Raw genomic sequence first — 27,435 nt, 5'->3', positions numbered from 1 at the left:
TATTTGCAGACACATTAGCCCAGGGCGCCAGTGGGTAAACAAAGGCAGATGTGTGGCAGGGGCCGGGCGGCAGCGGCTGGGACAGCCCTCCCCGCCCCCCTCGCCATCCCCCCCCCGCCCCGAGGCCCCGCCCCTGGGTGCCCCACCCCTGCCACACGCAGCCCGAGCTCCCGCCGCTCGGGTCGCGGGCGCTGGCTGGGCGGAGCGGGCGCGGGGCAGCCGTCGGGGCGCATGGCACGGGCGCGGGGCGCGGGGGGGGCGCCGCCATGAGGCGGCAGAGCGCGCGCGCGGCGGCGCTGGTCCTGTGCATCCTGTCCTACCTGCTGGTGGGCGCCGCCGTCTTCGACGCGCTCGAGTCCGAGGCGGAGAGCGGCCGCCAGCGCCTGCTGGCCCAGAAGCGCGGGGAGCTGCGCAGGAAGTACGGCTTCTCGGCCGAGGACTACCGCGAGCTGGAGCGCCTGGCGCTGCAGGCCGAGCCGCACCGCGCCGGCCGCCAGTGGAAGTTCGCCGGCTCCTTCTACTTCGCCATCACCGTCATCACCACCATCGGTGAGCGCTCCGGAGCCCCCCTCGGCGTCGCTCCGTCCCGAGCTGCCCGCCGCGCCCCTGGGTTTGAGTCCCACCTCTGTCCCTGCCCAGCTGGGTGACTTTGGACGAGTCATTTCTGCTCACCGAGCCTCACTTTCCTTCCTGTGCCGAATGGGCTGTCATTCCGCGCAGGCTGGGCTGGGGAGGAGCCAGAGGTCAAATCTCCCAAGAGGGTGGCACGCAGGAGTGCCCAGAAAAATGCCAGAGGGGCTGGGAGGTAGTAAAGTGGGGCCTGGAAGCCCAAGTGGCGGAACTTGCTTCCTTAGCTGCACCACACTAGCTGTGTGACCTGAGACAAGTTTTGTAACCTCTCTGAGCCTCACTTTTCTCTTTAAAGTAGGGGTGCTGATAGGCACTCTCTCAGGCTGTGGTGAGATCATCATCATCAAGGAAATAATATATGCAGAAAGTTTCAGCACAGGACCTGACATATAGAAAGCACTAAAAATAGAAATTGATTTTTGTATTATAATTATTATTCTGTTACTCCATAAGAATGGGGACCTAGTCTGTTTTGGTCACTGCAGATGGCCAGTGCCTGGTGCATAGTAGACACTCAATAAATAGTTGTTAAAAGAATAATGACTGATTACCACAAGCTTTGGACTTCACCCTCAGGGATCCAGAGCACTTTCTCTGCAGCATCTGGACCGCCAGCCGTTGCCATGGCCACTGTCTGGCTGTTACCTGCTGAGCCTAAGCCTGGGGAAGCAGGAAAGGAGAAAACCAGGCTCTGCAGGGCTCCAAGATGAGTGCCTGCCACTCCTGGGGCCCTAGCTGTGAATGTCCAGGAGCCCCCTCGGGCTTGGACCACCAGCCTGGAAGCTCATGCCTTAGAGGAAATGTCTCCATAATGTTCTTGCAAGTGAATGTGAGCTTGTGGGTTTAGCTAGTGGAGTTAAAAGCCTGAGATCTGCAATTACATAGACCAGAGTTCTGTTCTCAACTCTATTGCCTCTTGCCTCTCTGGTACTTCATTGTACCTCTCTGAGCCCTGGTTTCCTCAACTTCAAAATGCAATTGCTCCTACCTCACTGGGTGGTTGCCAGGTTTAAATGAGGTCAAGCATGTAAAATGCTTGGCACAGTGCCTGAGGCTAAATAGGCACTATTAATTAGTAATAATGACAATTCATTATTTGCCAACTGTGGGCCCAGCTCCCATTCAGCCCTTATGACCCCTCCTGTCAACATGGGCACCCCTGCTTCTCTATCTTGGCTCAGCCTAAGAACCCCTGTGTCACTGTGCCCAGTGGTGAAGGACCCCATCCATCTCTTTCGCTTTCCCTCACAATCTTTGGAGGCTTTCCAATCTTTGGCCTCCTCTCCTGACAGTGTGTGTGTGTGTGTGTGTGTGTGTGTGTCCCCGCCCTCCATGCTCCTTGCCTCCCTACATGCATCTGGGAGCCTGGGGAAGGGACTTAGAGGTGAAATAGGAGTTTTGCCTTTTTGGCCACTTGGGGACTCCAGTATGTTCTGTGTGGTGCAGGCTGCATAAGCCAGCCTTGCACACCCCCCAGAACCCAGGAGCATGAGCACTGCATGGACAGAGAAGCACTGAGAAGCAATGGAGGGTAGTGGTTCATAGCTCAGGCCTGGTGACCTTTGGGCAGCTTCATCCCTCTCATCCTAATTCCCTTATCTGTAAAATGGGGATAATGTCATCTCATACAGTCATTGAAAGGGTTAAATAAGATCACCCCTGTAAAGTACCCAGCATGTTTAGTTATCTTTACTCATTTCACTCTCTGCCGAAAACCTGACATAGCCCCAAACAGCTGGAAACAGTACTGCCCGGTCTCCTATTCCTAAGAGGCTCCTCTGTCTCAGCACCTCCTTTAATTTGGTTTCATCGTTATTATTATTGATTATTAAATTTTCATTAACCCCTTAGTCTGTGCCAGGATCTGTAAGAGGCACCAGTGACTAGGGAAACAGAGAAGTGACTGGCATGGTTTCTGGCCTCAAGGAGCTGACAGTCCGGTGGTGGGCAGAGCCCTTGCTGCCCCAGTAACAGATAGGGCCACGTAGTAGAAAAGTGGAGATGGAGCCAAAGGTCTTTAAACACATACACTGCGTTGATATTTTGAGTAAGTTATATATGCACACAGTACACACCTCACATGGTCCAAAAAGGAAGTCTCTCTCTCACCCTGTCCCTCAGCCCATAAATCCCTTTCCCTGGATCAAATAGTTAACTGTTGCTTGTGTATCTTCCTAGATACATTTTCTGCCTACATATTCCTTTAAAACACACACATTATATACACATTAGATTACACACTCTGTTTTTTCTCTTGCTTTTTTAAACTTATATACAGAGTGGGGCAAAAGGTTTACAGTTATTTGTATGGAAAAGAATGCAATAATTAACAAATAGTAGTATAAGAATAAACTCTGCGTTTCGCCTACTCACAACCGTAAACCTACTTTCGCCCCACCCTGTATTTTCGTGATGTTTTTCTATCAGTCCCTAAAGAACTGTGTCATCATCTTCACGGCTGTATAGCAGCTCTTCTCAACCTTGGCACAACTGACATTTTGGACTGGAGAATTCTTTGTTGCAAGGGCCATCCTGTGCATGGCAGGATGCTTAACAGCAGTACCCTTGCCTCTACCCACTAGATGCCAGTAGCACACAGCCATCACCTCTCAGTTGTTACAACCAAAAATGTCTCCAGACATTGCCAAATGTCCCCACAGGAGCAAAATCACCCCTGGTTGGAAACTGCTGTATAATATTCCATCATTTGGATGGCACCGTGATTTACTAAACCAGGGCCCTGTGGATGGACACTTGTGATGTCTAAAGTTTTCACTATGAGCAACAACGCTTCAATGATCACCCACATGCACACATCACTTTGCACATGTGTGTTTTGAATGACTTCCTAACTGTGGAACTGCATCGTCAAAGGGTCTGGGTATTTTACATTTTGGCAGATGGGTCCAGTTTGCTAGAGGAGGCATATTCTTTTTTTTTTGCTTTTTTTTAAATCCTCACCTGAGGATATTCTCACAGCTGAGGTACGTGCCCTTGACCAGAATCAAACCCGAGACCCTTCAGTCCACAGGCCGATACTCTAACCCCCGAGCAACACCAGCCAGGGCAGTTTGCACCTTTTGAGCTTGGCTTCAGCATGATACATTTGAGGCTGGTCCTTTGTTGCGGCAGCTAACTGCGGTTCACGCCTTTCTGATGCTCCAAAGAATTCCATTGTATGGATGTACCTCAGGTTATTTATCCGCTTTCCAATCAAGGCACATTTGGGTTGTTTACAGTCCGGGGAGATTATTGATAACTGCACAAGGTTTTGAAGCCAGAGAATGACCTAGATGGATAGAACTAGCATTGTCAAGGTGTTCAGCCCGCTCTGGGGGATGGGAGGCGGGGAAGGCAGGCTGAGGGCCACAGCGTTGTTAGATGGCACTTGGTACTCACTGACACCACTCTCCCTTCAGGGTATGGCCACGCCGCACCAGGCACGGACTCAGGCAAGGTCTTCTGCATGTTCTACGCGCTCCTGGGCATCCCCCTGACACTGGTCACCTTCCAAAGTCTGGGCGAGCGGCTGAACGCTCTGGTGCGGCGCCTCCTGCTGGCCGCCAAGCGCTGCCTGGGCCTGCCGCGGCCGCGCGTGTCCACGGAGAACATGGTGGTGGCCGGGCTGCTGGTGTGCGCGGCCACCCTCGCCCTCGGGGCCGTCGCCTTCGCGCACTTCGAGGGCTGGACCTTCTTCCACGCCTACTACTACTGCTTCATCACCCTCACCACCATCGGCTTCGGCGACTTCGTGGCGCTGCAGAGCGACGAGGCGCTACAGAGGAAGCCGCCCTACGTGGCCTTCAGCTTTCTCTACATCCTTCTAGGGCTCACGGTCATCGGGGCCTTCCTCAACCTCGTGGTCCTGCGCTTCCTGGCTGCCAGCACCGACGCGCCCGAGCGCGCTCCTCGCCGCGCCAGCCCGCTCCGCCTGGGGGCGCCCGAGAGCCGCGGCCCCGCCCTCGCCCGCCGCCCTGGGCTCCCCGGGGGCTCCTCAGTCTCCTACCGCATCCACCAGCTGGAGATGTGTGCCCGCGACAATCTGGGCTTCTCGCCCCCCGCGAGCCCTGGGGCTATGGGTGGCGGCTGCGGGTCAGGCAGACCCCCCGCCCGGCGGAAGTCCATCTGACAGCCCTCCCTGGTTGGGGGTAGATCCCAGAACGGAGGGCCTGGGTTCCCCTATCAGTGCACCGCTTTCCCTGAGCGTGGAGAGGGGCGAGGGGCCACGCCGCAAGGCCACCTTCTGCCACAGGCAGGTTCTCATTACATTGTGTGGCTAGCCGCTCTCTTCTCTCCAAAAATAAAGTCGTGTCATAAGCACAATTATGACTCTAAAGTCACCCAGTAGGTGCAAATCCCTATGGTCCAAATTGGTTTGGGAAGGTGCGGCCACCTAAGAGAGGCTCTCCCCAGGCCCATGTCACTATCTGGCGCTCTGGAGTGGAAACAGGTGGCTAATCTCCTGATTCGTGAAGAGGCCGTTTTTCCGTGTTGCAGGGAAAATGCATAATTTTCAACACTGGAATCCTACCCGTGAGACCCGCTGCTCACCCATGAGCAGCACAGGATGGAACCATCTATCGCCCAGTGTGGACCAGTAGGCAAATCACTGCACAATTTAAATGATCACTTTCCCTTGCTCAGCATGTAGAGAGCAACTGGCCCATGTGGGAATGAAGTGCACTCTCCCCCCACCCAAACTGATGCTCGTTGTCCTTGGCGAGCCCCACTTCAGGATGAGGGGGCCTTGCTGACACCCACCATGTCACTGGGGCCACCTGGACGCAGCTGAATGCCATGAGACAAGCTTTTGCCTGGGAGTTGTGAGATCTGGGTCCTGGTAGTCACCCGCAATGTGACTTCAGTGAATCTCATCCCCTATCTGGTCCTCCGTTAAATCTCATCTGTGAAATGACTGGGTTCACCTAGAATCCTGCTCCCTCCTGTGCACCTCTGGAAGGGTCCTCAGGACAGGACCAAAAGGGGGCATTGCAAAAGCCCATGGTGGGACACACTGGCATCCCACAGCACTCAGCTCCTTAAAACAACTGCTCTTAGCTTCCCAGACAGAATGATCTCAACACAAAGCAGAGTAAGACAAGTTAGAAAAGCCAAAAACTTTTATTTTCAACATGAGCTACATGGTCGTGAACACAATGCAATGTGACCCACTCCAACCCAGGGGCCAGGGAAACCCTCCCTCCCCAAAGGCCCAAGTGGCTCCTGCTCCTGGAGAGGGAATGAAGGAAAGATTGGTGGATGGAGAGGCCTCAGCCTAAGGATCCGGGGTCCTGCCTTCCTGCCACCCCCTCAGGAGGCAGTTGAAGAGTGAAAGGGCTCCAGATGTGATGTCTGAGGCCCTGGGTTCAAGTCTCCATTTTGCTCTCACAGAAGCTATGAGTAAAATGAGCACAATCAGCTTCCCTACAGGGTTTATGAGTCAATGAGCTAATGGACATGAAAGCTTCCTATCACTGAGGTGCTGCCACATAGACACAGGGCCCTCCCAGAGAGCTATGGGAGTCATTACAGGGGGACGGGGATGGCTCGGTCCCCTGGGCCTGGCACAACGCTGCTGCTCAATAAATAAACACAGGTGGCCTTGCCTGACGCAACAGCTGTGCTCCAAGGGGAAGGGGGCTCAGTGCTGTTCTGAACACCAAAGTGTGCCAGGAGCTCCTGGTTTAAGGACCCGGATGGTGAACCAGCTTGTCAAGTGCATAACCACCCCCTGAACTGCTTTACCTACCAGTGGAGAAGAAAGAGCTCTGAACTGTTGGGAGAACTGAGTTCTAGCCCGGGCTTGGACACTAACTCACAGTAGGACCCTCACAGGTACCTTTCCATCCCAGGGCCTCAGCTTCCCCCTCTTTAAAATGGGGCTGATAAGGGGCCCCTGCCTACTGCCCAGGGGCTCCTGTAAGAGTACACTCGAGGTAAAAGTACTTTGAAAACAAAAAAGTTTGAAAAGTACAACAGGAAGATCAGATATTACATCTGAAGGTTTTTTGAGGATCTCCTTAAGATGAGGTGTACCAGAGCAGCCTCACACCCACGCAGCCCCAGGCAGGAACTGGGGCTTCTTACCTCCCTCAAGTTGGTCCTGGAGGGTTATGGCCCCTCGGCAGGAGCCCCCACCCAGTCACGAAGGCCTGGACCAAATCCTCAGTCAGCTAGGCCAGACCCCCAGGACAGCTAGGTCTCTATGGCAAACCCTCTTCCCCACACCCAGGCCCAGAAAAATTACTGGCCCATAGAGATGGAACCAAACAGGGCTGGATGGCCCAGGGCTTAAAGGCCACAAGTACTTAACATAGCATACATGCCCTGGAGCAATGGTCTCCTGTCCCAGGAAGGAAGGAAGTACAATGGAACCTTGTTCGGTTTCCACCTGCTCACCTGCTGAGGGTTCTTGGGCAAGTCCCTTCCTGATTCTGGGCCTCAATTTCCTCACCTCTCAGATGGGCTAAAATTTGCCCTGCCCATCTTTTCAAGCCACTGGGAGGTTCCATTGACAGAAGGAAGGGGGAAGTGTGGTGAGAAATGGCGGCCCCACCTCATCCTACCCTGGCTCCAGCTCAGCCTCAGGTAGGAAAGGAGGCCCAGGTGGGGGTGCCATTGACCTTACAGATGACCCCAGATGCCGGAATTCCTGCACTGGCCTCAGTCTCCTCATCTGTAAAATGGAAATGACTTTACTAATGGTCCCAAAGCCCCTTTCCCTTTAGTATGAAAAGCAGATTCTGGAGAAGGAAAGAAGAGACAACTCCCTCCCACACTACCTCTGCATGTGACCTTTGGACCAGAGGTTGAAAAATGCTCATCCCCTTAGAGACCCCAGCCCCTCCCCACCTGAATCCCCCCAACTCCACCCTCTCCGATTCTGTCCAAATGGTGGAGTTTGAGCTGCAAAGGACCTTAACAGCAGGGGGGACAGGCAGGGCTTGAAGGTTCCCAAAGCTAATAATGAGAATAGTCACCCCTTCCCAAGCCCCTATCCCTGGGTGAGGACAGACGGTGGTTCCCACGCCAATGGTCAGAGCCCCTTGGAAGGGGGCACGTGCTTACAATGATGATACAAAGAAAAAGGGCTCCAGCCCCCACCCACCCCACCCCTCCAGGAGGTAAGCTGAGATTTCACAGAAAAGACAAGAAAGTCAGTGAGGGGGCCATCGGGGACCACCCCCAGGATGTTGTTATTGCTTTGGAGCTCTCTCTCTCTCTTTATAAAGGCTGTGTAGACACCAGAGGGTGGGCTCAGGCTGGGAGGCACCAAGCCTCCTCTCTCCCTGGTTGGGACAGCCAGGCTCTGCCCTGTCTTTGAAAACTAACCCCGTACAACCAGAGTGGTGACGGCTGCAGAGAGAGAAAGTGCTCTCCTGGCTCAAAATATTCCAAATGGCGAGTAATAAACGAACAGCAGAGAAATCACACTGGTTAAAACAAACAAACAAATGGTGAGGGGCTGATTCTGGGCGTCAGATACAAGTCCATCCAGAGCCTGGCTGCCTCCTGCCCCACTCTTGGGGTTCCACCTCCACAAACCCCGAGGGCTCTGAAGGCCTCCTAGATGAAGGGGCCCCTTCCCAATGTAGTGTGAGAGGCTCCAAGGAGGCAATCAAACTCCACCAGACTTTAAAGGATGCCCAGGGCTCAAACAGGCTGGGGGGTTAGAGGTGGGGGTCGGGGTGTGGTGGGGGTGAGGAATTCCAGATGAAGGAATCATCTGGTCAGTAGTCTATTGTGGAACCAGGGACAAGGTGGGAGTGGACACAGCTGGGTGTCCTCAGTGGAAAATGACCCCCTCGAATAGCATCCAGGCCCCCTCCACCAAGCCCACATCCTCAGGAATGCTTCACAAATAAAATTAGAACCAAGGATAATAAATCAGAACATCTGAGTATAGTGGGCAGCTCCAGCTACAACCCTACAGGGGGAGGGGAAGGCAGGGGGAGAAGGAGGGCTGGCCTCCTGAGCCCCAGGCCCAGGCCAGCAAGGAGATAGTGGTCTCCTGGAATGTACTTGTATCTCCTCTCCACCCCGTCCTGGGTCTCTGTGACAACTATGTGCGAGCTAAGGACAGGCCCCAGGGCTTGGAACACTAACTCTACCCAGCTAACCTGGACTATGCCCTACACAGCAGGGACTGAGTAATGAGGGGTGGTGGGCTGCTGGGTGCCTCCCAGGGGAGGTGGCAGAAATGTGCTTCTATAAAGAGGGGCCAGCCCGAGTCCTCCCCAGCATGCAAAAGGGCTTCCGTAGGCCCTAGGGAGGGCTGGGCCAGGAAGGCAACTACCCAGGCCTGCTTGAGAAGGAATCTCACGGTTCTTAAACAAATACCTCCTCTCTCTTTCTCTCCTTGAGCCAAGGTAATTGAGGCCAGGGCAGTGGGTTCTATCCTTAGTACACATGGTTTGTTTAAAAAGGCTGAAATAGGGGAGATCTGTTGCCTCTCCAGGCCCCTAGCCTGGAGGCAGAGGGGTAGACAAGATGACCTTTGACCTCATCCAAAAAGAAAGGATTCTCTTATTTGGGAAACCCTCACCTTGGCACCACTAGTCCCAACCCCAGCTTTCCCTAGACTCCCTCTCCAATCCAGCACCCCAAAATGCAGAGATGGTAAGCTCTCTGGGCTTGGGGTTCTGGAAAATCACGGTCCCACAGCTCCTCCACCAAAACCCAGATGACAGAGTTCTTTCCAGTCCCACAGTTCCCAAAACAATTTGTCTCAATCCCACAGAGCAAGGTACCCCAGGGGTCTGTGCCAGGCTCTGGGCACCTCCTCCTTTCCTTTGGTCCCTGCTGGACCCCAATTCCACTGGAAGAGAGGCAGGCAGGAGGGGACAGACAGACAGACTCGGACAGGCTGCGGCAAAGCTCTTTCCACGGGCAGGCGGAGGGAGGCCGGAGCTCCTCTTCAAGTGGGGGACTTTGGGCCCCCCAGAGCTGGCTCCGGATCCTTGCAAAGCTGACCCATCAGCTTTGGGACAGGTGTAGCTGCCTGAACCCGGTGCCGCAGGAAAGACACTTGCTGGTAATTGGCACCATGGAGATGGCCGCTGGGTTCTGGACTTGGCTCCGGGAGCGAGCTTCCGAGGACGCAAAAAAGGGGGAGCAGTCAGACAGTGTCTGGGGCAGGAGAATGGTTTGCTCTGCCACCTCAGTCTTTCCCTTCTTCGGATTGCAGCCACATCCACCAGGTCAAGAACCGGCCAAGTCAAAACTGCAGCCAATCCCGCTGGGAGAGGAAAGGTCTCAGGGGATAGGAGGCAAAGAAGGGGTGAGGAGGGTCCCAAGAGGGGCAGGTCTCCCCGTTCTGCTTCCCCACTGTTGGGGAGAACCCCATCCTCCTCTGTTCAAGATGCCCCTGGGCCTGGGTCCCAGGTAGGGGCTGGGTAGTCTCCAGGCCATCTCAGGGAGCCCCTTCCCATCCCTGGCACTAAGATTGCTCACCACAGGGCCCCACGGTGCTCTCAAGGGACAACTGGGATGCCTGCCGGAGCAGGGGGCCTGTGGCTGGGTCCACCATGGAGGAGGTGGGGAAGAGCTTGTACCAGCCCACAGCCAGGGTGCTCAAGTCCAGCTCCTCCAGCAGCACGCGGGCCACACCCATGAACTGCTTCCGTTCCATCCGCCCGTAGTTCCCCCACACAATCACCTGTGAGGGAAGAGACACAGTGGTTCCAATCACCCAATGCCACTCACAGGCCCAGAACCATACCCTGGGTCACCCCCACACCCAGTTCACCTCTGAGTCCTGTGGATTGGACCATCTTAAAATAGCTCAAGTCCAATCCTATTATCCTAACTTCAGTACTGCCATCGTTGCTCACCCAGATGACTGGCTTCCTGCCTCCAGTCTGGCCCTCTCCATTCTGTTCCTTCCTCAACATGCCTCATCTTTGGGTCCAAGTTCTGAGGACTGACCCTATACCATGAGTTCCCTACCTGCTTCCCCCACAGGCCCTCTGCTTCCAGAGCCTCAGAACCCCCCTCATGAAACAAAGTTTTAGAAAGTGGCAGGTACATGCACAGTACCTGGATGGTCTTCTGGTTGTTTTACATTGTATTTGAAGGGTTACTGCAAACTTTTTTGACAGGGATCATCCTTGCCTATGCATACATAGGCTTCACATTTGAAGTGAGTGTCCCATCAAAGACGACTTACCTTACTATGAGTGAGAAATGTTTTCTCTCCTGTCCATTCCATTGAAAAAAAATTTGTTGAGACCAGCTAAATTGATTTCACAACTCACTGATGGGTCTCAACCCACAGGTTGAAAAACTCTGTCCTAGAAAGACCTGGGCTTCCCAGTTTAGCAAAAGTCCCACGGTCTTGGCAATTTGTAACACCTTGGCCCCATCCTCATTTGCTTTGCCTGCCCAGGTAAGGAGCAAGAAATTAGGTACAAGCCAGAAGTGCCCAAAAGATAGCTCCAAGAGGATGGGTGTATGGCCTCTGCAGGCATCTGTCTGCCCTGGGTCCTGCCTGCACCCACAATAGGCAGCTGTTTCTAGCTCCAGGTTTGAGTCACTACAGAGATTCTCCTAATAGCCAGAGGGCCACACACCTGTCTGGATGCTCAAAGGGCTCTCAGTTTATTATCACTGTGCTTCAGGCCAAGCCTCCAGAGGTTGAGGATGATGATGATGGATTAATAATGATGATGATGATGGGAGTCATTTGTAGAGCACTTACTAGAGGCCATACTTGCAAATACTTTTCTTGCACAAAGCACACATTTCACTGTTACTGTCACTTTACCAGTTGGTACTATTATTGTCCCCATTTTACAGATGAAGAAGCTGAGGCTCAGAAAGAAACTCGTTCAAAGTTGCACAGCAAGTTGTAGAGATCGGATCAACCCCAGCACTCTAGTTCCTCCATGCAAGGTCCTCCCCAGGGGTGCCTCCCTCTCCTCTAGTACCTTGCGCATGAACACACATGCTTCTCACCTGCAGGACTTTGCCCTGGGGACTCTCAGGAAACAGCAGCACCTGGTTATACAGTGGGTCCAATGACTTGCGAGCGACTTTGGTCTTCTTCTTGGCAATGCAGACGCCGTTCTCCAGCAGGTAGGCCTTGATGTAGGCCGCTGGGGACAGAGGCCAGCAGGTAAGTTCTAGTGTGGGCTTCAAATGATGGGCAAAGGGCACAGCAGAGGGAGGGTGCCCACCACCAATGGAGGTCAAAGTGCCCCCCTGGGGTCTGGGGAGGAGGCAACAGGGCCAATCCAGGTGGTGGGTATGGGTGGTGGGGTACAGCCAGGGCTGGTGGGGGCCTACTCCACTCCCCCAGGTCCTGCAAGTTTCCCCACTTCCCTTGCTCACGCTACTCACCTCTTTCCTTTCTCTGTCTCTGACTCTCCCACCCCTTCCCTGGCTTATATATTCATCACTACCCACTCACTGAACAAATGTTTTCAGACCACCCACTGTGTGCCAAGCACCCTCTCAGGCACTAGGGTATAATCATAAACAGAAAAGATGGTCCCTGTCCTCCAGGAGCTCTGTGTAGCAGGGAATGCCAACAAGGTCAGCCGACAACCTCAACTGGGTCCCCAGAACAAACCCTGAATCACCAGTTTTTTCTGAGTCACTAGAGTTAGGACAAAGGAGTCCTCCACAGTGGGGCTCAATTTTCTCTCTTCTAGACCCACAAATCCCTCCAAACATGCTACCCAACGTCCTCCCCTGCCTCACAGCGGGGAAGGGCATACCACACCTGGCAGTGTCTTGGAGCCTGGCTTGGCCGTCAGTCCCCGAGCCTGGATGATGTCCACTTCAAGCTGACCATTCCGCTCCTGCAAGCCAATCTCCACGTCGCCTGCAAGAGGCCTCAACAGATGAGACTGGGAAGTGGCTTCAAAGCTCAATCAAGGACTCAGATATTCCTCTCTGCTTAGGGTTTAATCCCCTTCTCCTGCTCCCAGCCCAAAATAAGACCAGAACCAACTCCCACACCACATGCCCAGGTTCTGCTGAGGGCCTGGCAGGTGTGGACCAGGCTCTAAGCTGGGTGCTCAGCAGATGCAGCCAAGGCAGAGGGGACGAAGAGGGAGGTGCAGGCCTTCCGGTGGGACCCCCCCTTTGGAAAAGGTCTTGGGGCACTCACCCATTGGTGTGGTGGCCAGGGTCTGGCGGCCCACAAACTGCGCTGGCCCCATGCTACCCAGGAAATCACTGAACTGCGCGTCTGATGCCAGGCAGACTCCCCCGTAGTTAAGGCTGTAATGAAAGATGAGATGAAAACATGTTCCCAGGGGCCAACAGAGGACTTGGAGACTCGGGCGGTCAGCTCCAGATTGTCCCCCACACCATGGTGATTCTGTCCACACCCATCACCCAGCCTCAGGCAGACCCATGACCTGTCCGTCTCTCCCTCCTTTCTACCTTCGTGGCCCTAAACTCTCCTGTACCATCCCCTTTCTCTCCTCGCCAAGCCATAGGTTCCACCTCCGTGAAATGGAAAAGGTGACACCTGCCTCTTGAGGTGGTTGTAGGAATCGAAAGAGATGATGCTCGTCAGTGCCTGGCTCCTATGGTTTAATGCCATGATACTCTAAGTGTGGTCCAGAGACCAGCATCGCCCGAGAGCTAATTAGAAACAGAACTGCACCCTACTCCACCCCCGGCTGCTGAGTCAGAATCTGCCTTTTAACATGATCCCAGAAGAGTCATTCGTACCTGACAGTTTGAGATGCATGGGACCAGTGGCATGACCTTGGAGGTCTACACTCATTGCTGCCGTAGGCTGCCCAATGTCTACCCTGTTCCTTTAGGAACAAGATCTCTAATCTCCCTTGGGGAGCCCTCTCCCCAAGGTATTGATTCCCATGGAGTGGAGATGACTTGGCTCCAGAGGCTGGTGTGAGCTCAGCCAATCCTTCCCTTGGCCAGTGACTGGCTCAAAGATGGATGTGTGGCCCAATTCAGCCCACAGGAATCTGGCTGGGAAGCTTTCTTTGAACTGTATGGAGTGAGAAGCTCTCTTTACCCACCAGACTTGAACCTGAAACAGACTGGAGCCTCTGGCAACTACCTTGCTACCACCTGGAGTCCCTGAATGAAGCCATCAAACCAGTGTCATTGCGTGAGCTCCTGGATCAAGCTCTGCTTAAAGCAAGACTTGCTTTTTTTTTTTTTTTAAATCCTCACTAGAGAATATGTTTTTATTGTTTTAAAGGGAGAGAGAGAAAAATATTGATGTGAGAGAGAAACATTGATTGGTTGCCTCCTGTACTTGCCCCAACTGGGGATCAAATCTGCACCCTAGGAATGTGCCCTGACCAGGAATCAAACCCGCAAACTTTTAGGTGCACGGGACAACACTCTAACCAACTGAGCCATCCAGCCAGGGCTGGCTGGAAATCATGAAAATGAGAAGCATACAGGCTAAAATGTCAAATTACTATCCAGCCAGCAACTCTGCAGATAACTTAAGTAAAAACAGAATTTAGTTACGCAAGTCAACAACAATTATAATAATATATTTTGCTGAAGCTAATTTTAGTGAGTTTTCTCTGAAATGGGGTTATAAAGTTCCCATCTCCTAGGTCTAAGCCCTGTGAATGGCCTACCCTGGAAAGAACCTCGAACTACTAGCTACCCAGTCCTGGCTGCTCAGCTCTCCCTCAACCATGTGAGACATCCCAGCATCATTCTAATAAATTCTGTTTTTACTTTAGTTATCTGCAGAGTTGCTGGCTGTATAATAATTTGACATTTTCATAATTTCCTATGACTCCCTGCCACCCTTTCCCCATCCAGGCAGTAGCCAGGGAACAAGAGAGTCAGATGCTTGGCTTTTGAGCTTCGAATCTAAGAGGAAACAGACTTAGAAGGATAGGTGCAAAACTAGGCGGCCCTGCCTCCAAATAAACAAGCAAACGAAAACCTCCAGCCTGGGAGAGCAGAGGATGTCAGGGGTGGAGGAGAGGGGGCTGGGAGGCTGGAGGATCCTCAAGGGAGGTCTGGGTCCCCAAGCAGGGCTGGAGGTACTGAGGGATGACAGGAAACCCCAGCTAGGTCTGGGAATCTGAAAGCAGAGAGGACTGTGCCCGTCCTTCTTACTGGGTGGGGCTGAGTAAAGGGCACCATGCTTTGCAGCAATGGCTGCTGGGTGTCTTCTGAAGTGAACCTGTGAGACTCGGAAGCTCTGTTGTCCCTCCATGCCCTAGAGGGGAGTATCTCTTCCCGCTGCATGAAAAAGAAGGCCAAACCGAGACAGAAGCAGAGTGGTATTTGAATCCAAGCAACTGGGCTCCTGAATATCTTAGCTCAACAGTTATGCAACAGCATCATGGAGAAAGTATGGGGGAAATAGCTTAAATATCTGGGGATAGAAATGAGTACCCATTATTCTTGCAAACCTAAAGACCCTTAACAGCACCACAGCTAAGAGCCAGGCTCTCTCACAAAGGCTGGTGACATGGCCTTTCCTCCACACCAGTCTCTTTTCCACCCCAACCTCCTAGCCATCTGGGGGAGGGTCTGGAGGCTCCAAAAGCCTGAAAAAATGTCAGTGCCTCTTGAATTCCAAGTCACTGAAGGGGCCCAGCCTCCCAAGCAGAGCCTGAAATTGAAAGTTTCCTCCAACATCCTCATTGTCTGCTCCTTGGTTCCTGGTGGGATTGTGAGCAGACAATGGGGAACTGGCAGGCCTGGTAATTAACAGTAATTGTTTATAATATCTGGGCGGCTGCCTGATTTCCCATCCCAGGGTGCCTTGCTGGCTGCCAAGTAACCATGCAGACACCCCAGAAACCATGAAAGGGTTACCACATCCTCTGTGGGGCTGGAAGAAGGAAGAATACAGTGGTGGCAGGTCCCTGCTGGCCAGAGGACCAACTGCACTGGAGACCCCACTCCACCTCGGGGTCTTCCCAGGAGTAGGACGGAAGGCAGCAGATGCAATGTCAGAGCTGCTCCTACTCCTCACAGCCAACTGCTGGCAAGCTGCTGGAGTCTCTGCACTTGAATCTTATCTGCAAAAAGGCCACACCTACCTCATGGACAGTATGCAGCCACTCCATGGGTGGGTGCCTGTACTGTACCAGTTTTAAATGTATTGGAAATCTCTGCTCATTGGATCCATTTGCAAAGGGGTAGGAAAGAGCTTGCTGAATTATTACTACATACATGCTACTACATAGACCATGCCGAACCCTTCAGCTGGTCCCAAACTGGGAAAATATAGTGGTTAAGACTGGACTTTGGCGTAATACAGACCTTGGATTCCAGTGCTGTGCAACCTGGGATGGGGTTTTGTACCCTCTCTGAGCTGCTGTTTCCTCATGTACAAAATGGGAATAAATTGTAATCCCCTTGCTGAGTTGTTGGGGAGAGGCAGTGAAAGAATGCAGGCAAGTTGCTTGGCACAGGAGGCTGGCACACAGTATCTGCAGAATCAATAAAGGATTGAGAGACCGTGGCCTGCTACCCAGCCTGGGAAAGCCTCTTCTCCCTCTTCAGTGTTTTCCTGGCATTTCTGATTCCAGCCCTGTTAGGAAGAGCAGCATCTGGGTGCCTGAGACCAAGCCTGGGCCTGGGGTGGGGGGAGTGGGGGCTGCAGCAGGTGAGTCCTCCCAGAGGCACATGCCACGCAGAAGCCTGAAACAGGTTTACAACCCGTTTTCTACTGGCCTTTTATTTTGTGTTAATGGTGAAATGAGATGATCTGCATTTCAAATCCTGTTAGTTTTGTTTGAGGAGCTGAAACCCACTTGTCTTTCATTATTAATCTTTAAGCTCAGTTTGGCCCTGGATTTTCCATGCTCTCCGTGGCTAAAGAAGTAATTGGGTTATTGGGGGTTTGACTCTACTCTCTTTTCCAGATGGATCACCTGTCCCAATTGCACCAGAAATTAAAAGGCTGCACAGCCCTCCTAGTTCTGAAAGGCTTTAGTGGTTTATGAGCTCTCTGTCTATCCATTTACCGCCTGCCCCACACATCCACCATCCATCCACTTTCCCACAGGCTTGCTGAGCTTACCACACAGTCCGTTCTGCTGTAACACGAAATATAAATTCCTAAAAATTACTGTGCATGCAAAATCCTGCAATAAAAATCACAGAGCTTATAGGGAAAATGGAGTTGGGGTACAACACCCAAATACCATGTCAGTATCACATCCAAAAAAAGAAAAAGACAGGAACACAGTAAAAATGGTAGCACAGTCTTACACGTGTTAAACAGGTAAGAAATGCATAAATACGACAATAAACATGGTGCTTTACCCTGAAGATGCCCAAAGTTTGCTTGTAGAAATGAATGTCAGAAGGATGGCAGCCTGTGAGTTACTGTGAAGGGGGAAGGAGGGCTGTTGAAATGGGACAGAAAGTTGTAACACCGGGTGTGGATGAGATAACACACTGCTGAGGGAGCAGGTTATGTTTGAGGTGTGTGTGTTTTGTGTTTTCCTAGGTGGATGCAAATTTTCTGCATTCACCTGTTTCTCATGGATGAAACCATACCTGAGCAAAGGCAAAATGTGTGCTGTGCTCAAATTATTCCCTAATACTTCAATCGTGTTGGAACAAATTCACGTTTTCAAAACAAGCATTGTAGCAGAATTGACTACATGCCAGGATACACGGCATCGCACAATCCTGACTCTGGCTTCTCCAGCATTCAAGATGTTTCCCAAACCTGCCCCTCCCCTACCCCCCACTTGCCATGAGAGTATGGCTCATGGGTACGAAGCCAGGGATTTGATTTATTTTAATTTATCAAAAACTTGTCGCGAGCCAGGCACTGATTGTATTAGGTTATCAACATTAACTCGTTTAATACTCATTTAACAACCCCATGAAAGCTAGGTATGCATTACCAATACCCATTTACAGAAGGGGAAACCAAGGCACAGAAATGTCAAGTAACCCACCTAAGATCACCCTGCTAATAAGTAGCAGACCTGGGGTTTGAACCCCAGGAGTCTGATCTAGAATTCATCTTCTTAACCAGTCTGCTATACCGTGCTATGAGGGGACCAGAGCCTTGCCCAGAGCAGAGCACAGGGATTTGCAGTCCAAGCTTTGGGGTCACGCAGGCCTGGATTTGAATCCCGATTCCCCACTCATTAGTTGTGAAGACACATTCCTCATCTCTCATAGCCTGGGTTTCCTTTTTGGCGAAGTAGGAATAAACAATAATAGGCTACCCCCTCAGTACTGTTGTAAATATTAAATGAGATAAACTTCTCAGAACAGAATCTGGCACAGTAAAATGCTCATCAGGCACTAGTGCTTATAAACACCCATCTCCTAGCCCACAGCTCAGCCAGCCAGCCCTGGTCTGTCCTTTGGGCATGATGACTGTGCTAACAGCAGAGGTGGGGAAGGGGAAGGGAGTTCTGACAACCCACCCAGCCTCCTGGGCCTTTGGTGGTTAGCAAACAGCCTTGGCAGGAATGAGCCTCTGAGCCCAGGGGCCCGAGTGGCCCTGCCATCAGCTCACACTCTACTTTCTAGAGCCGTGGGCAGTGACCCAGACACCCAGGAAGCTGGATGCTGATGACGCAGACACCTCAGGACCATGAGGGGCAGAGAGAAGGAGCAGGAGGGGCGCTGGCAGCCAGCTCAAAGAGATTTGGGTTTATAGAGAGGATGCTGAGGCCCCAACTCTGTGTCATGAAGGAGACTGGAAAGGGGCAGGGAAAGTAGAATTTGTACATGCTTTTGCCACTGGTACCTACCCATTATTCAACAAAATTTGCAGAGCATCATCTGTGGGTCTGGCCCCATGGTGGGCAGGCACTGACCTCAGTGTCTAGTGAAACAGAGAGACACTCATGTGACAATTACTACAGGGTGCTGTGATGCGACAGAGGAAGAATGAACTGGAAGCTGCTGATATAGTCAGAGGAACGACAGACCACGCTGTTCCACTTCCCCTGCCCACGCCCAGGGCAGACATTGCTAATCAACCTCAGCACTCCTGCCAAGCCTGGACTGGGCTCCAGAATCCTTCTCAACACAGCACTCTGGGGAGCCACTATCAATTAACTAGATTTGGCACAGGAGACAAAGCTTATGTGCCAACTCTCAGCTGAGGTCTGAGGAGGAATGAGTCAGAGGGTGCAGCGGGAGTAGGGGTAGGAAAGGGGGTGCAGGAGGAGGGAGCAATGAATGAAAGACCCAGAGGTGAGACAAGGAGGTATATGAGGTTCAGGGTGCTGGAGTTTAGGCACAGGGCTGGGGACTAGGAGAGGCTGCAGAGCCAGAGGAAACAAGTGCTGAGTGACAGACTACAGAGTTCAGACCAAAAGGGGACTTGTAGGTATCCAAGCAGCAGTGATCAGTTGCTTCTTCAAAGGGGTAGGGATGGGGAGAAATGCATGGCGCAAAGAGATAATTAGTAGTGAAAGAGCAGAGCCCAATTATGGATCGGATCTGGAGTGTGAGAGAGGGGGAGCCATCTGGGAGAACCCCAGGTTTCTGGTTTGGGCAGTGGGACATGGTGCTGTGCACTCAGGGGAGCAGACTGCTGCCCCCCAATATCCCCTGACCCTCACCATGGCACACTGCCAGCACATGTGCTTCTCTGGCCCCTGAGGATGTCTCTGGGCTCCAGAGCCCTCTGTGCTGCAGAAAGGGCAGGAGGTTTCAACCAGTAACTGATGAGGGTCAGAATACAAATACTTCAGCAAGGAGCCTCCCAGGGGTGACTCTCAGGCACAAGTTCCACAATGGCTCTGAGTCCCCATCAGGACTGAACTCCAGTTGCCCACAGTGGCAGCTGGCTTCTCGAGGTGCGTGTTACTCCCCTGCGCCATCTCTCATGTGCTCCTCTGCCACGGTTATCTGGAATCACCTTCCACAACCTACCTGCACTCGAATCCATGTCCCAGGAACCCACCCTGATGCCATCACCAGGGGGTATCTCAGGATTCAGGGGGGTCCAGGGAGACACTGTTCTCGTGGCCCTTTTTCAGGGGTCTTGAACCCTGCCCCCTATCTGGGGGAGATGGACCCACTGGTGGGGGGAGCTTGGCTGCCTGCCAAACCCACAGCTATTATCTTCCATCCTTCACATTCAGAACCCCAGTTTTCAATCAGGCAGACAGGGGCTCAGGGAAAGAAAGCCCTTCCAAGCTCCAGGGGATACTGAGGCCTACAGAGGGAATAGGTGGAGGGACTCAGGGTCCTTGATGGCATAGTTCAACCACCAAGCCATCCTGGAATTATCTACCTCCAGACACAGATGCAGCCATTAAGTGAGGAGAGAGTGTAGTGTAATGGTTAAGGGCAGACTCCAAATACCTGGATTTGAATCCCAGCATCTGAAGCCACTTACTGGCTATGTGACCTTGGGCAAGTTAACCTCTCTTGGCTTCCATTTTCTTGTCTGTAAAATAGGGATAGTAACAGCTTCGGCGTCATCAGGTTGCTCTGAGAATTAAACGAGTCAATAAGTGTAAAAGCACTTAGCACAGTATCTGCACACAGCCAGTGCTCAGTAACTGTTAGCTCTAGAACATTGCCATTAATCCAGGGCTGCTCAACCTTAATGTGCACATGAACCACCTGGGGACCCTGTTAAAATGCAGACTGATTCAGAGGGTCTGGGATGGAGCCTGAGATGCTGTACCAAGCTCCCAGTGGATGCCAATGCTGCTGGACCATACCCTGAAGAGCGAGGGCCAAAGCCACTGTAACCTGGTACAGTATAAACTAGAGCCCAAGGATCTTCACCAGCAGGTGGCCCAACCTACATACACCCTATCCCCAGCCCCAAGACCTGGGTAGGGCGCAACGTTTCCAAAGTTCTCCATGCCTGTCCTTTGCAGCGCTCACCACTGCTAGTTGCTTCATCAAAAGAAGGCCGGGTCCCCCAAGTGCCCAGCCCAATTGTCTGGTATACTGTAGGTGCTCGATCCCATTTGCTGAAATAAAGATCCACATGGGAGCACCCCTGTGCCCATTTACAGGAACACACATGCCTGGTGATTCAGGGCCTGGGGCAGATAGGCCCAGAAGCGCCCAGGGCCGCAGGCTGGCAGGGGCTGCTCAAGTGCGCTGGCTTCCTCTAAGCCTCAGCTGGCCTGGCAGGAGCCCAGGAGGAGGGTGGCCACACCCCCTCCTGTTTCAGCGCCTGGCATCTGGGTCCTGCCAGTGCCCAAAATACCTCCAGGACAAGGAGGAGGCCAACCACAACTCAAGGTCCCCACCTGTCCCTTCGCCTTCCTTTCCTCACCCAGGTGCTGAGTCGGTGGCAGCGCCCTCTCAGGAGGACAAGGCTCTGCCCTCTGCTGGACCCCACACCTTCCAACCCACCCAATCCTCCCTCAGCTGGACTCAAGACACCCACCCAAAACCTTTCAATAATTGTAAAGCCAGCATTTATCCTGTGCTTACCCTGTGCTAAGCGCTTTATAGGCATGATTGTATTTAGGGGGGCTCATGCAATTGACCTGAAGGAGCAAAATACCCAAATAACAATGGCTAAGTTAACAACGAACAACAATCATCAATCACAGCGAATAATAATAGTGCTTGCTACGTGTCGGTCACTATTCTAAGTACTTTCACATATAGTAACTCCTTAATCCTCACAACTTTATTACCCTCCTACGCTGCTCCTCTGGGAGAAAGTTGTGTGGCATTTGGGAGCCTTTGCCTCCTATTCTATAAAATGGGAATATGGGTTTGACTTCCTACCGCTGCTCAGGGCACCACAGCACCCTCCTGTGACCTGGTCCTCTGACCCGCCTGGAAGCCAACAGACGAGATGTTTGCTGGCCACCCGATGCTTAGACAGGCCAAGAACATGCCCAAGGCCACTTGCGGTCAGTGGCAGAGCCAGGACTAGGACTCAAACCTCCTGACCCCCTGAAACTCAGCAGGGACCCACTACTACCCAGATGCCCAGAATACCTCCCTCCAAGTTTTGCTGCCTTGCCAAGTTTCTCAGGTTAAAGAAAACATTTGTTCCTGTCGTGGTCCCCCCCCCCCCCCCTTCCGCAGTCCTCCTCTTCTCGCCCTCCGAAAAGCCTCCCTAGGAGGTGGGTGGTACGGCAGTAACCTGCCAAGGCAAGGCCATTCACAGAGGCCACAGATCCCCAGTTTAGGAGGGGCCGGGGGTGGGAAGGCTTTCAGCCAGCAGAAGCCCCCAGCTGCAAGGCAGGGCCCAAAATGAGGAGGGGAGGTGAGGTAAAGGCTGAGCACTGTCTTATGCTTTTTATAAAAATAAACCCACTCAGTCTTCCTAACACCCCTTTGAGGTATTTATCCTCATTTTACAGATGAACCTGAGACATAGGGAGATGAACTGACTAAGGTCACACAGCCAGTGAGTGGTGGAGCCAGGATTCAAATCTAGAGAATCAGGCTCCAGAGTCTGGGTCTCCTTGCCCTTCCTCAGAGCTTCCTTGCTTCATCACTTCCTTTCTGAGATGGGACAGCCCGGGAACCCTCAGCCAATGCCCCTCAAAGTCTGAGGTCCTCCGGCCCTGCGCCAGGGAAGACCGAGAGCCAGGAGGCCCGTGGGCAGGCCAGGCTCCACACTCACTTGCCCTCCGAGCCATAGCTGTTCATGCTGTCCTCGATGGACTCATGGCTGGTCTGGCGCAGAGTCCGGCTGGGCATCTCCACCGCCAGGCCCGTCTCCGTGCTCCTCTGAATGGCCCCCTTCAGCCTCCGGCTGTCTCCTTCTTGGCAGAGAGGCCGAGAGAGATAGGGAGAGAGACACAGGGTGGGAGGAGACAGAGAGGCAAGACGGCTGGTTAGCATTTCAGTGGCTGGTTGCTGCCCAGCTTTGGCCCCCATCCCCAATCCATCAACCTCCTCCTACCACCAGCTTCACCTGCAGCCACCCTCCCTGGGCAGTCTGCCATTCATACCCACCCAAAAAACAGTAGCACATGTGCTCTCTTAACTAATGGGTTCATTTACGTGGACTGTCTCTCCCCTTTGAATTAGAACTCACGTCTCCCCTGTAGCCTTCTCCAAATCCTCTCTCCTGCTCCTCTCCAGCTATTATTCATTGAGCACCTGCTATATGTCACACCCTTGTCATGTGCTTTGCAGGGTTTCTCAATTCCAGCATGACTGGCAATTTGGGTGGGATACTGTTTTGATGTCAGGGGTGTCCTGTGCATTGTAAAAGTCTCATGGTTATCCTGGCCTCTACCCAGTAAATGCGAGTAGCACCCTCCAATCCAGTGTAGCAATCAAATATGCGCCAAGACATTGCCAAATATCCCCTGGGGGGTAAAAGTCACCCCCGATTGAGCACCACCAATTAAGATCACTGGCTCTGGAACCAGGCTGTCCAGGTTCAAATCCTAGATTTCTTTCTCATTGGCTGTGAGACTTCGGGCAAATTATTCAACCTCTCTGTGCCTCCATTTTCCCAACTGTGAAATGGGAAAACAACAGGGTTTTCATGAAGACAAACAGCCTTCTGCCCTTGCTATTCCCTCCCCTTGGGCAACCCCTCCCCTGCAGCAGCTCAATGTATCGTTTCCTCTCTGTGATCCAATATCATCCTATTCAAGACCTTCCCTGGCCACTCCCTGGAGCTCACACCCCTGCCCCCGTCAGCCCTATCACCCTGCTGTGCCTTTCTTCCTAACTTACCACCCCGGACACAGGGTGCATTCTTGGTTTATTGACCAGCTTTCTCCACAAAGAAGGCAAACTTGGTAAGGCAGAGAGCTTTGTTTTGTTCACTGTTGAAACACCTGAGCTAGAACAGGTCCGGCCATAGTAGGTGTTCAATTAACACCAGCTGGATGAAGGAGGGTCTACCCTGAGAGTGGTCTTAATTCTCCCCAGCACCCATTAAGTGGATGCTTCTGCTCTCCCTGCTTCAATACCAGGGACATGAGGTACAGAGGCTAAGTGATTTGTTCACATCTGAAGAGCCAGAAAGGGCAAGAACCAGAAAGGGCAGGAGCCAGGATCTGACGCCAGGAGGGTCTCTTTGTTCTGTGCTCCACAGCCTGGTGATCACGGTAAGCTTTCCACCTGTCGCCACCCTGTAGGGACTGAGGCTTTGCTAGAGGCAAGGTGGATCTTTAGTGGGATCTTCCCCACAAGGTCTGGGATGAGCTGGCATACCTCAGGCACTTCCCCAGTGCTTGCTGACCCCCTGGGGGAAAGCATCACGACCCAAATCCCATCATCCTGCGTGACAAGAGAAAAGGAGAGCTAGGTCTCCATGCCAGGAGACAAAGCAAGGCCAGAATGCCTGCCACTGGCCTTCTCCCAGCCTCCCTCCTCCCAGCTCAATGATGGTGTCCCCTTCCTCCTGACTTTAGGACACAGACACACAGATATAGACACTCTGCGTGTTTCCAGAGTGTGCACTCACATTTGTCTCCCACATGTACCTGTGTTATTCAGATACAGGTGCCCATATACTCAGAAAAACACACAGTAACACACACAGGAATATATGTGCAAAGACACAGTGTGCTTATATATGTCTGAGCATCCACATTTGTGTTTCCATGGGTCTCTACAGACTTTTCACGCTGTGTTTCTGAGGCCAGTCACACACACAGACACATATCCATATCCAAGGTATACGCCAACCCACTCAAGAAAGCACATGGAAAAACTGACACTGCATTTCTATGTGTGCCACCCTGAGTTTCTGAACACATGGGGCAACGTGTGTGTCCCTCTGTCTGTGTTCCCTTCATTCCACCATTTGTTCTTTCACTAATTTGTTTCTGCAGCATCGCCTCCCCAGTATTTCTGTTTCTCTGTGTATAGTGCTACAGAGGCACAGAGAAAGGTTCTGAAACACGTGCGCACTCAGAAACAGACTCACAGGCACAGAGAGGTCCCTCCTCCACTCACACATACACACAAGCACAGTCTTATGTCCAGGGACAAACGCCAGATCCCTGCCTGGGATTTCTAGCTCCCCACTGAGCCCTGTTCTGGAGCCTCACACCGGCTCAGCCCCGCCGACCAGGGTCTGACACAATTCTCCTGGCAAAGGGCAGGGCCAGAACATGACAACAGCTCGGGCCCCATGGGGGCTGAGGAGGAGGTTTGGAGAGGTGGGCTTCACATTTGTGAAGCCCCAAATCGTCCCACATCCAGAACCCTATTTGGGCTCCTGGATGGGCGTGAGTCACCACACAGGTGAGCCTGGCTTTGCAATCAACGGCTCAGGCAGTCAGGGGCAAGATGACCTTGGGCAGCATCTAACCCATGGAGCTGCTGAGAAGGTTAAATGGAAGAACATTTACCACAGAGCCTGGCATAAAGTAGGTGCCAAACAAAAATGGCCACAGCTGTTGCAGAGAGAGACCTCCCAGCACTCCCCAAATCTGCCCAAGCCTACTGTCTTGCATATCCCCCGACATGTCACCTTCCCCACCTCATGAGTCCCCAATCTGGAACCACAGATGTACCCAACCACTACAAGGTCCACCATCTAACCCATCCATTGGCCATCTCTTGCTCACGCAGTCAGTCCCCAAAGTGACTGTCCCAGTGCTTTCCCACTCCCCACCCCACAGCCCCATCCATCCCCACAGATGACCTTTCTCCTGCTTGGCCAAAAAGATGTGTTCTCTCTGACTTGCTCTTTCTCAGTTCCAAATTTCACCATCCTCAGACCTTCCAACCTGCCCCTCGCCCCTCCTCTCCTCTCTGAGAGGGAGGGGTGACCTCCTTGCCAAGGCTGAACTGCCATCTCTTCTCCCCATCCCACCTCCTCCCACCCTCACTGAAAACTCCTCCCACCCCTTGTCCTCTCTGGACCTTGAATCTGCCACCCCTCCATCTTCTGGCTCTTTCTACTCCTCCTGCAAGTCTGTTCAAGGCTTCGCTTCTTCCACCACCTCCTTCAACCAACACATTTCTTCAGAGAACAGCCTCTCCACCTGTGTCACCGACCACGCACTCCCGTCTCCTACAGTGCGGCTTCCACTCCACCACTCTGTTCATACGGCTTGCTGAACCGGTCTAATGATGGCTCCGACCTCATACAAGGGCCTTATCTCAGCCCCTAACGCCTGAACTGTGGCATTTTCATTCAATCAAGAAACATACGCTGAGTGAAGATATTAAACGCACTTCCGAGTTTGGTCTCCACCAATAAGAGAGGCTTCATCATCCCAGATTATCAGAATGCTCCACTGCCGAGGTCTGGAGTGGAGTCCTGTAAACTCTGGGTACCAACTGTGGCTGGCCACTGTGATATACAATAAACGGAATTCGAATGACCCATTTTTGGCCACCCACTCACACTTGCTACACCCAGAACTCAAAATGTACAGCTTTTCTCCTGCAGGGACCTAAGTCCCTCTTTCTCCCCAACTGTGCAGAGTATTGTGTGTGGGTTTAAGGGAGAGAGAGGGTGTGTGGACAGCTGGAGTCCTGCAGGAGGCAGCAAACGCTTAGGGAACCAACACCACTGTGTGCCAAGCACCATGCTTGATGCTGGGGACCTAGAGTGAGAGTCCCTGCCTCCACGGAGCTCACAGTGCAGAGAGGGAGGCAGACACCCAACAGATGATCACATGGATTAATCACAAGTGTGTTAAGTGCTTTGAAGAGCAAGTACAAGATGTAATGATAACACCCATTGGGGAGCCAGAGGGAGGGGCACTAACACAGGCTACTGATTAGTTCATCCTTTGAACAATAGTTACTTCAGATCCCTCCTCCTCTGGCCTCTGTGATCGTGAATTCTAGCAAGTTTCCTCCTGTCTATGACCACGACCACCATCCCTGTATGTTAGGACCTCACCATTCTATTCTTTGGATTCTCTCTCTCCTCTAGATCCTCTCCCTTGCTGATTTCATTCCCTTCCAGCAACATGAGGACCACCCTAGGGGAATCCTATGCCTCACTCAGTAGCCCCTGTCAAGAGCAACACTTCGAACAGCACTGCGGAGAGCACCACCTGATGATGAATGAGCAGGCTCCTTGGATGCGAGCTGGCCAAAACCACACCCACCCCGGCCCCACTTTCCCCAGTCACCTCCTCAACCTTCCCAGTCACCTGGACGCAGAACCCCCAGGGCCTCTCTCCCATCAATGCCAAATCATATAAAGTCTTTGCCCTTAACATCTCTTATATCTCTCCCTTCGTATCCCTTTTCACATCCAACCACCTTCAAAGTCTAAACTATTTTAACAGCCGCCTAACTGGTCTCTCTGGTCTAACTGGTCCCCCCCCCAACAAACTGCTAACTGATTAACTATCTTAAGTTCAGACCAAGATATTCCACTCCTACTAATTCACTTTACACAAATAGTCACAAAAGTACACAAAGATATGTATAAAAAGGTTCCTCACAGTATCGTTTACACCAATGAAATGCTGGAATTAACTGCCCATCAGCGGGGGACCAGTTTACAAAATGACACATCCCACAGTAGAACATTGTGCAACTATTTAAGAATCATGTAGATCTACGTATACAGTAATACAGAAAGACTGCCTCAACACACTAAGCTAAAAACACACATGCTGTGGATGGTATTTAAGACATAATACTGCTTTTGTAAAGCTATAGATTATGCATATCTTTGTCTTTATCTTTGTGCATAGACACAGAAAAATCTGGGAGGATATGAACCAAACTGCTGATGGGGAATAACTGTAGGGAGAAAGGTTTTAGAAGAGGAGTGTGGAAGAGCATTTTGTAACCTTTTCATTTAGTACAAGATGTATAGAGAAAAATGCACAAACCTTAAGTGTACAGCCTGATGAATTTTCACAAACTAAACGTCCTCATGTAACCAGCACCGAGGTGAAGAACCAGAGTTTTACTGGGATCCCCAAAGCCTACTTGTGCTGTCTTCCAGGCTCTATCTTGCTCCACAAGGGT

General features: G+C 52.2%; 2 protein-coding genes across 3 annotated transcripts in view; one reads left to right on the top strand and one right to left on the bottom strand.

Moving 5' to 3' along the window:
* Positions 1-266: 266 nt before the first annotated feature.
* KCNK15 (potassium two pore domain channel subfamily K member 15) lies at positions 267-4,759 on the top strand. The gene is made up of 2 exons (XM_087818539.1): positions 267-549; positions 4,050-4,759. Exons 1-2 carry the CDS (start codon positions 267-269, stop codon positions 4,757-4,759), a joined length of 993 nt encoding a protein of 330 aa, XP_087674665.1.
* Positions 4,760-9,238: 4,479 nt separating this feature from the next.
* The window catches only part of RIMS4 (regulating synaptic membrane exocytosis 4), a 43,623-nt gene continuing 25,426 nt past the window's right edge, over positions 9,239-27,435 (bottom strand). The window contains exons 2-6 of one of the 2 annotated variants that reach the window (XM_016204799.2): positions 22,142-22,283; positions 12,746-12,858; positions 12,356-12,457; positions 11,587-11,726; positions 9,239-10,288 (exon numbers count right to left, since the gene is read on the bottom strand). In XM_016204799.2, the coding sequence (XP_016060285.2) occupies positions 10,070-10,288; positions 11,587-11,726; positions 12,356-12,457; positions 12,746-12,858; positions 22,142-22,283 (716 nt within the window). In that variant the 3' untranslated portion in view covers positions 9,239-10,069. The remainder of the gene's footprint in view (positions 10,289-11,586; positions 11,727-12,355; positions 12,458-12,745; positions 12,859-22,141; positions 22,284-27,435) is intronic. The other variant, XM_016204800.2, reaches the window with a different exon arrangement.

The sequence above is a fragment of the Miniopterus natalensis genome, chromosome 7 (assembly GCF_054644295.1).
Source record: "Miniopterus natalensis isolate mMinNat1 chromosome 7, mMinNat1.hap1, whole genome shotgun sequence".
NCBI lineage: Eukaryota > Metazoa > Chordata > Mammalia > Chiroptera > Miniopteridae > Miniopterus > Miniopterus natalensis.
The sequence above is the reverse complement of the archived record's forward strand: the minus strand, read 5'-3'. Positions and strand labels throughout refer to the sequence as shown.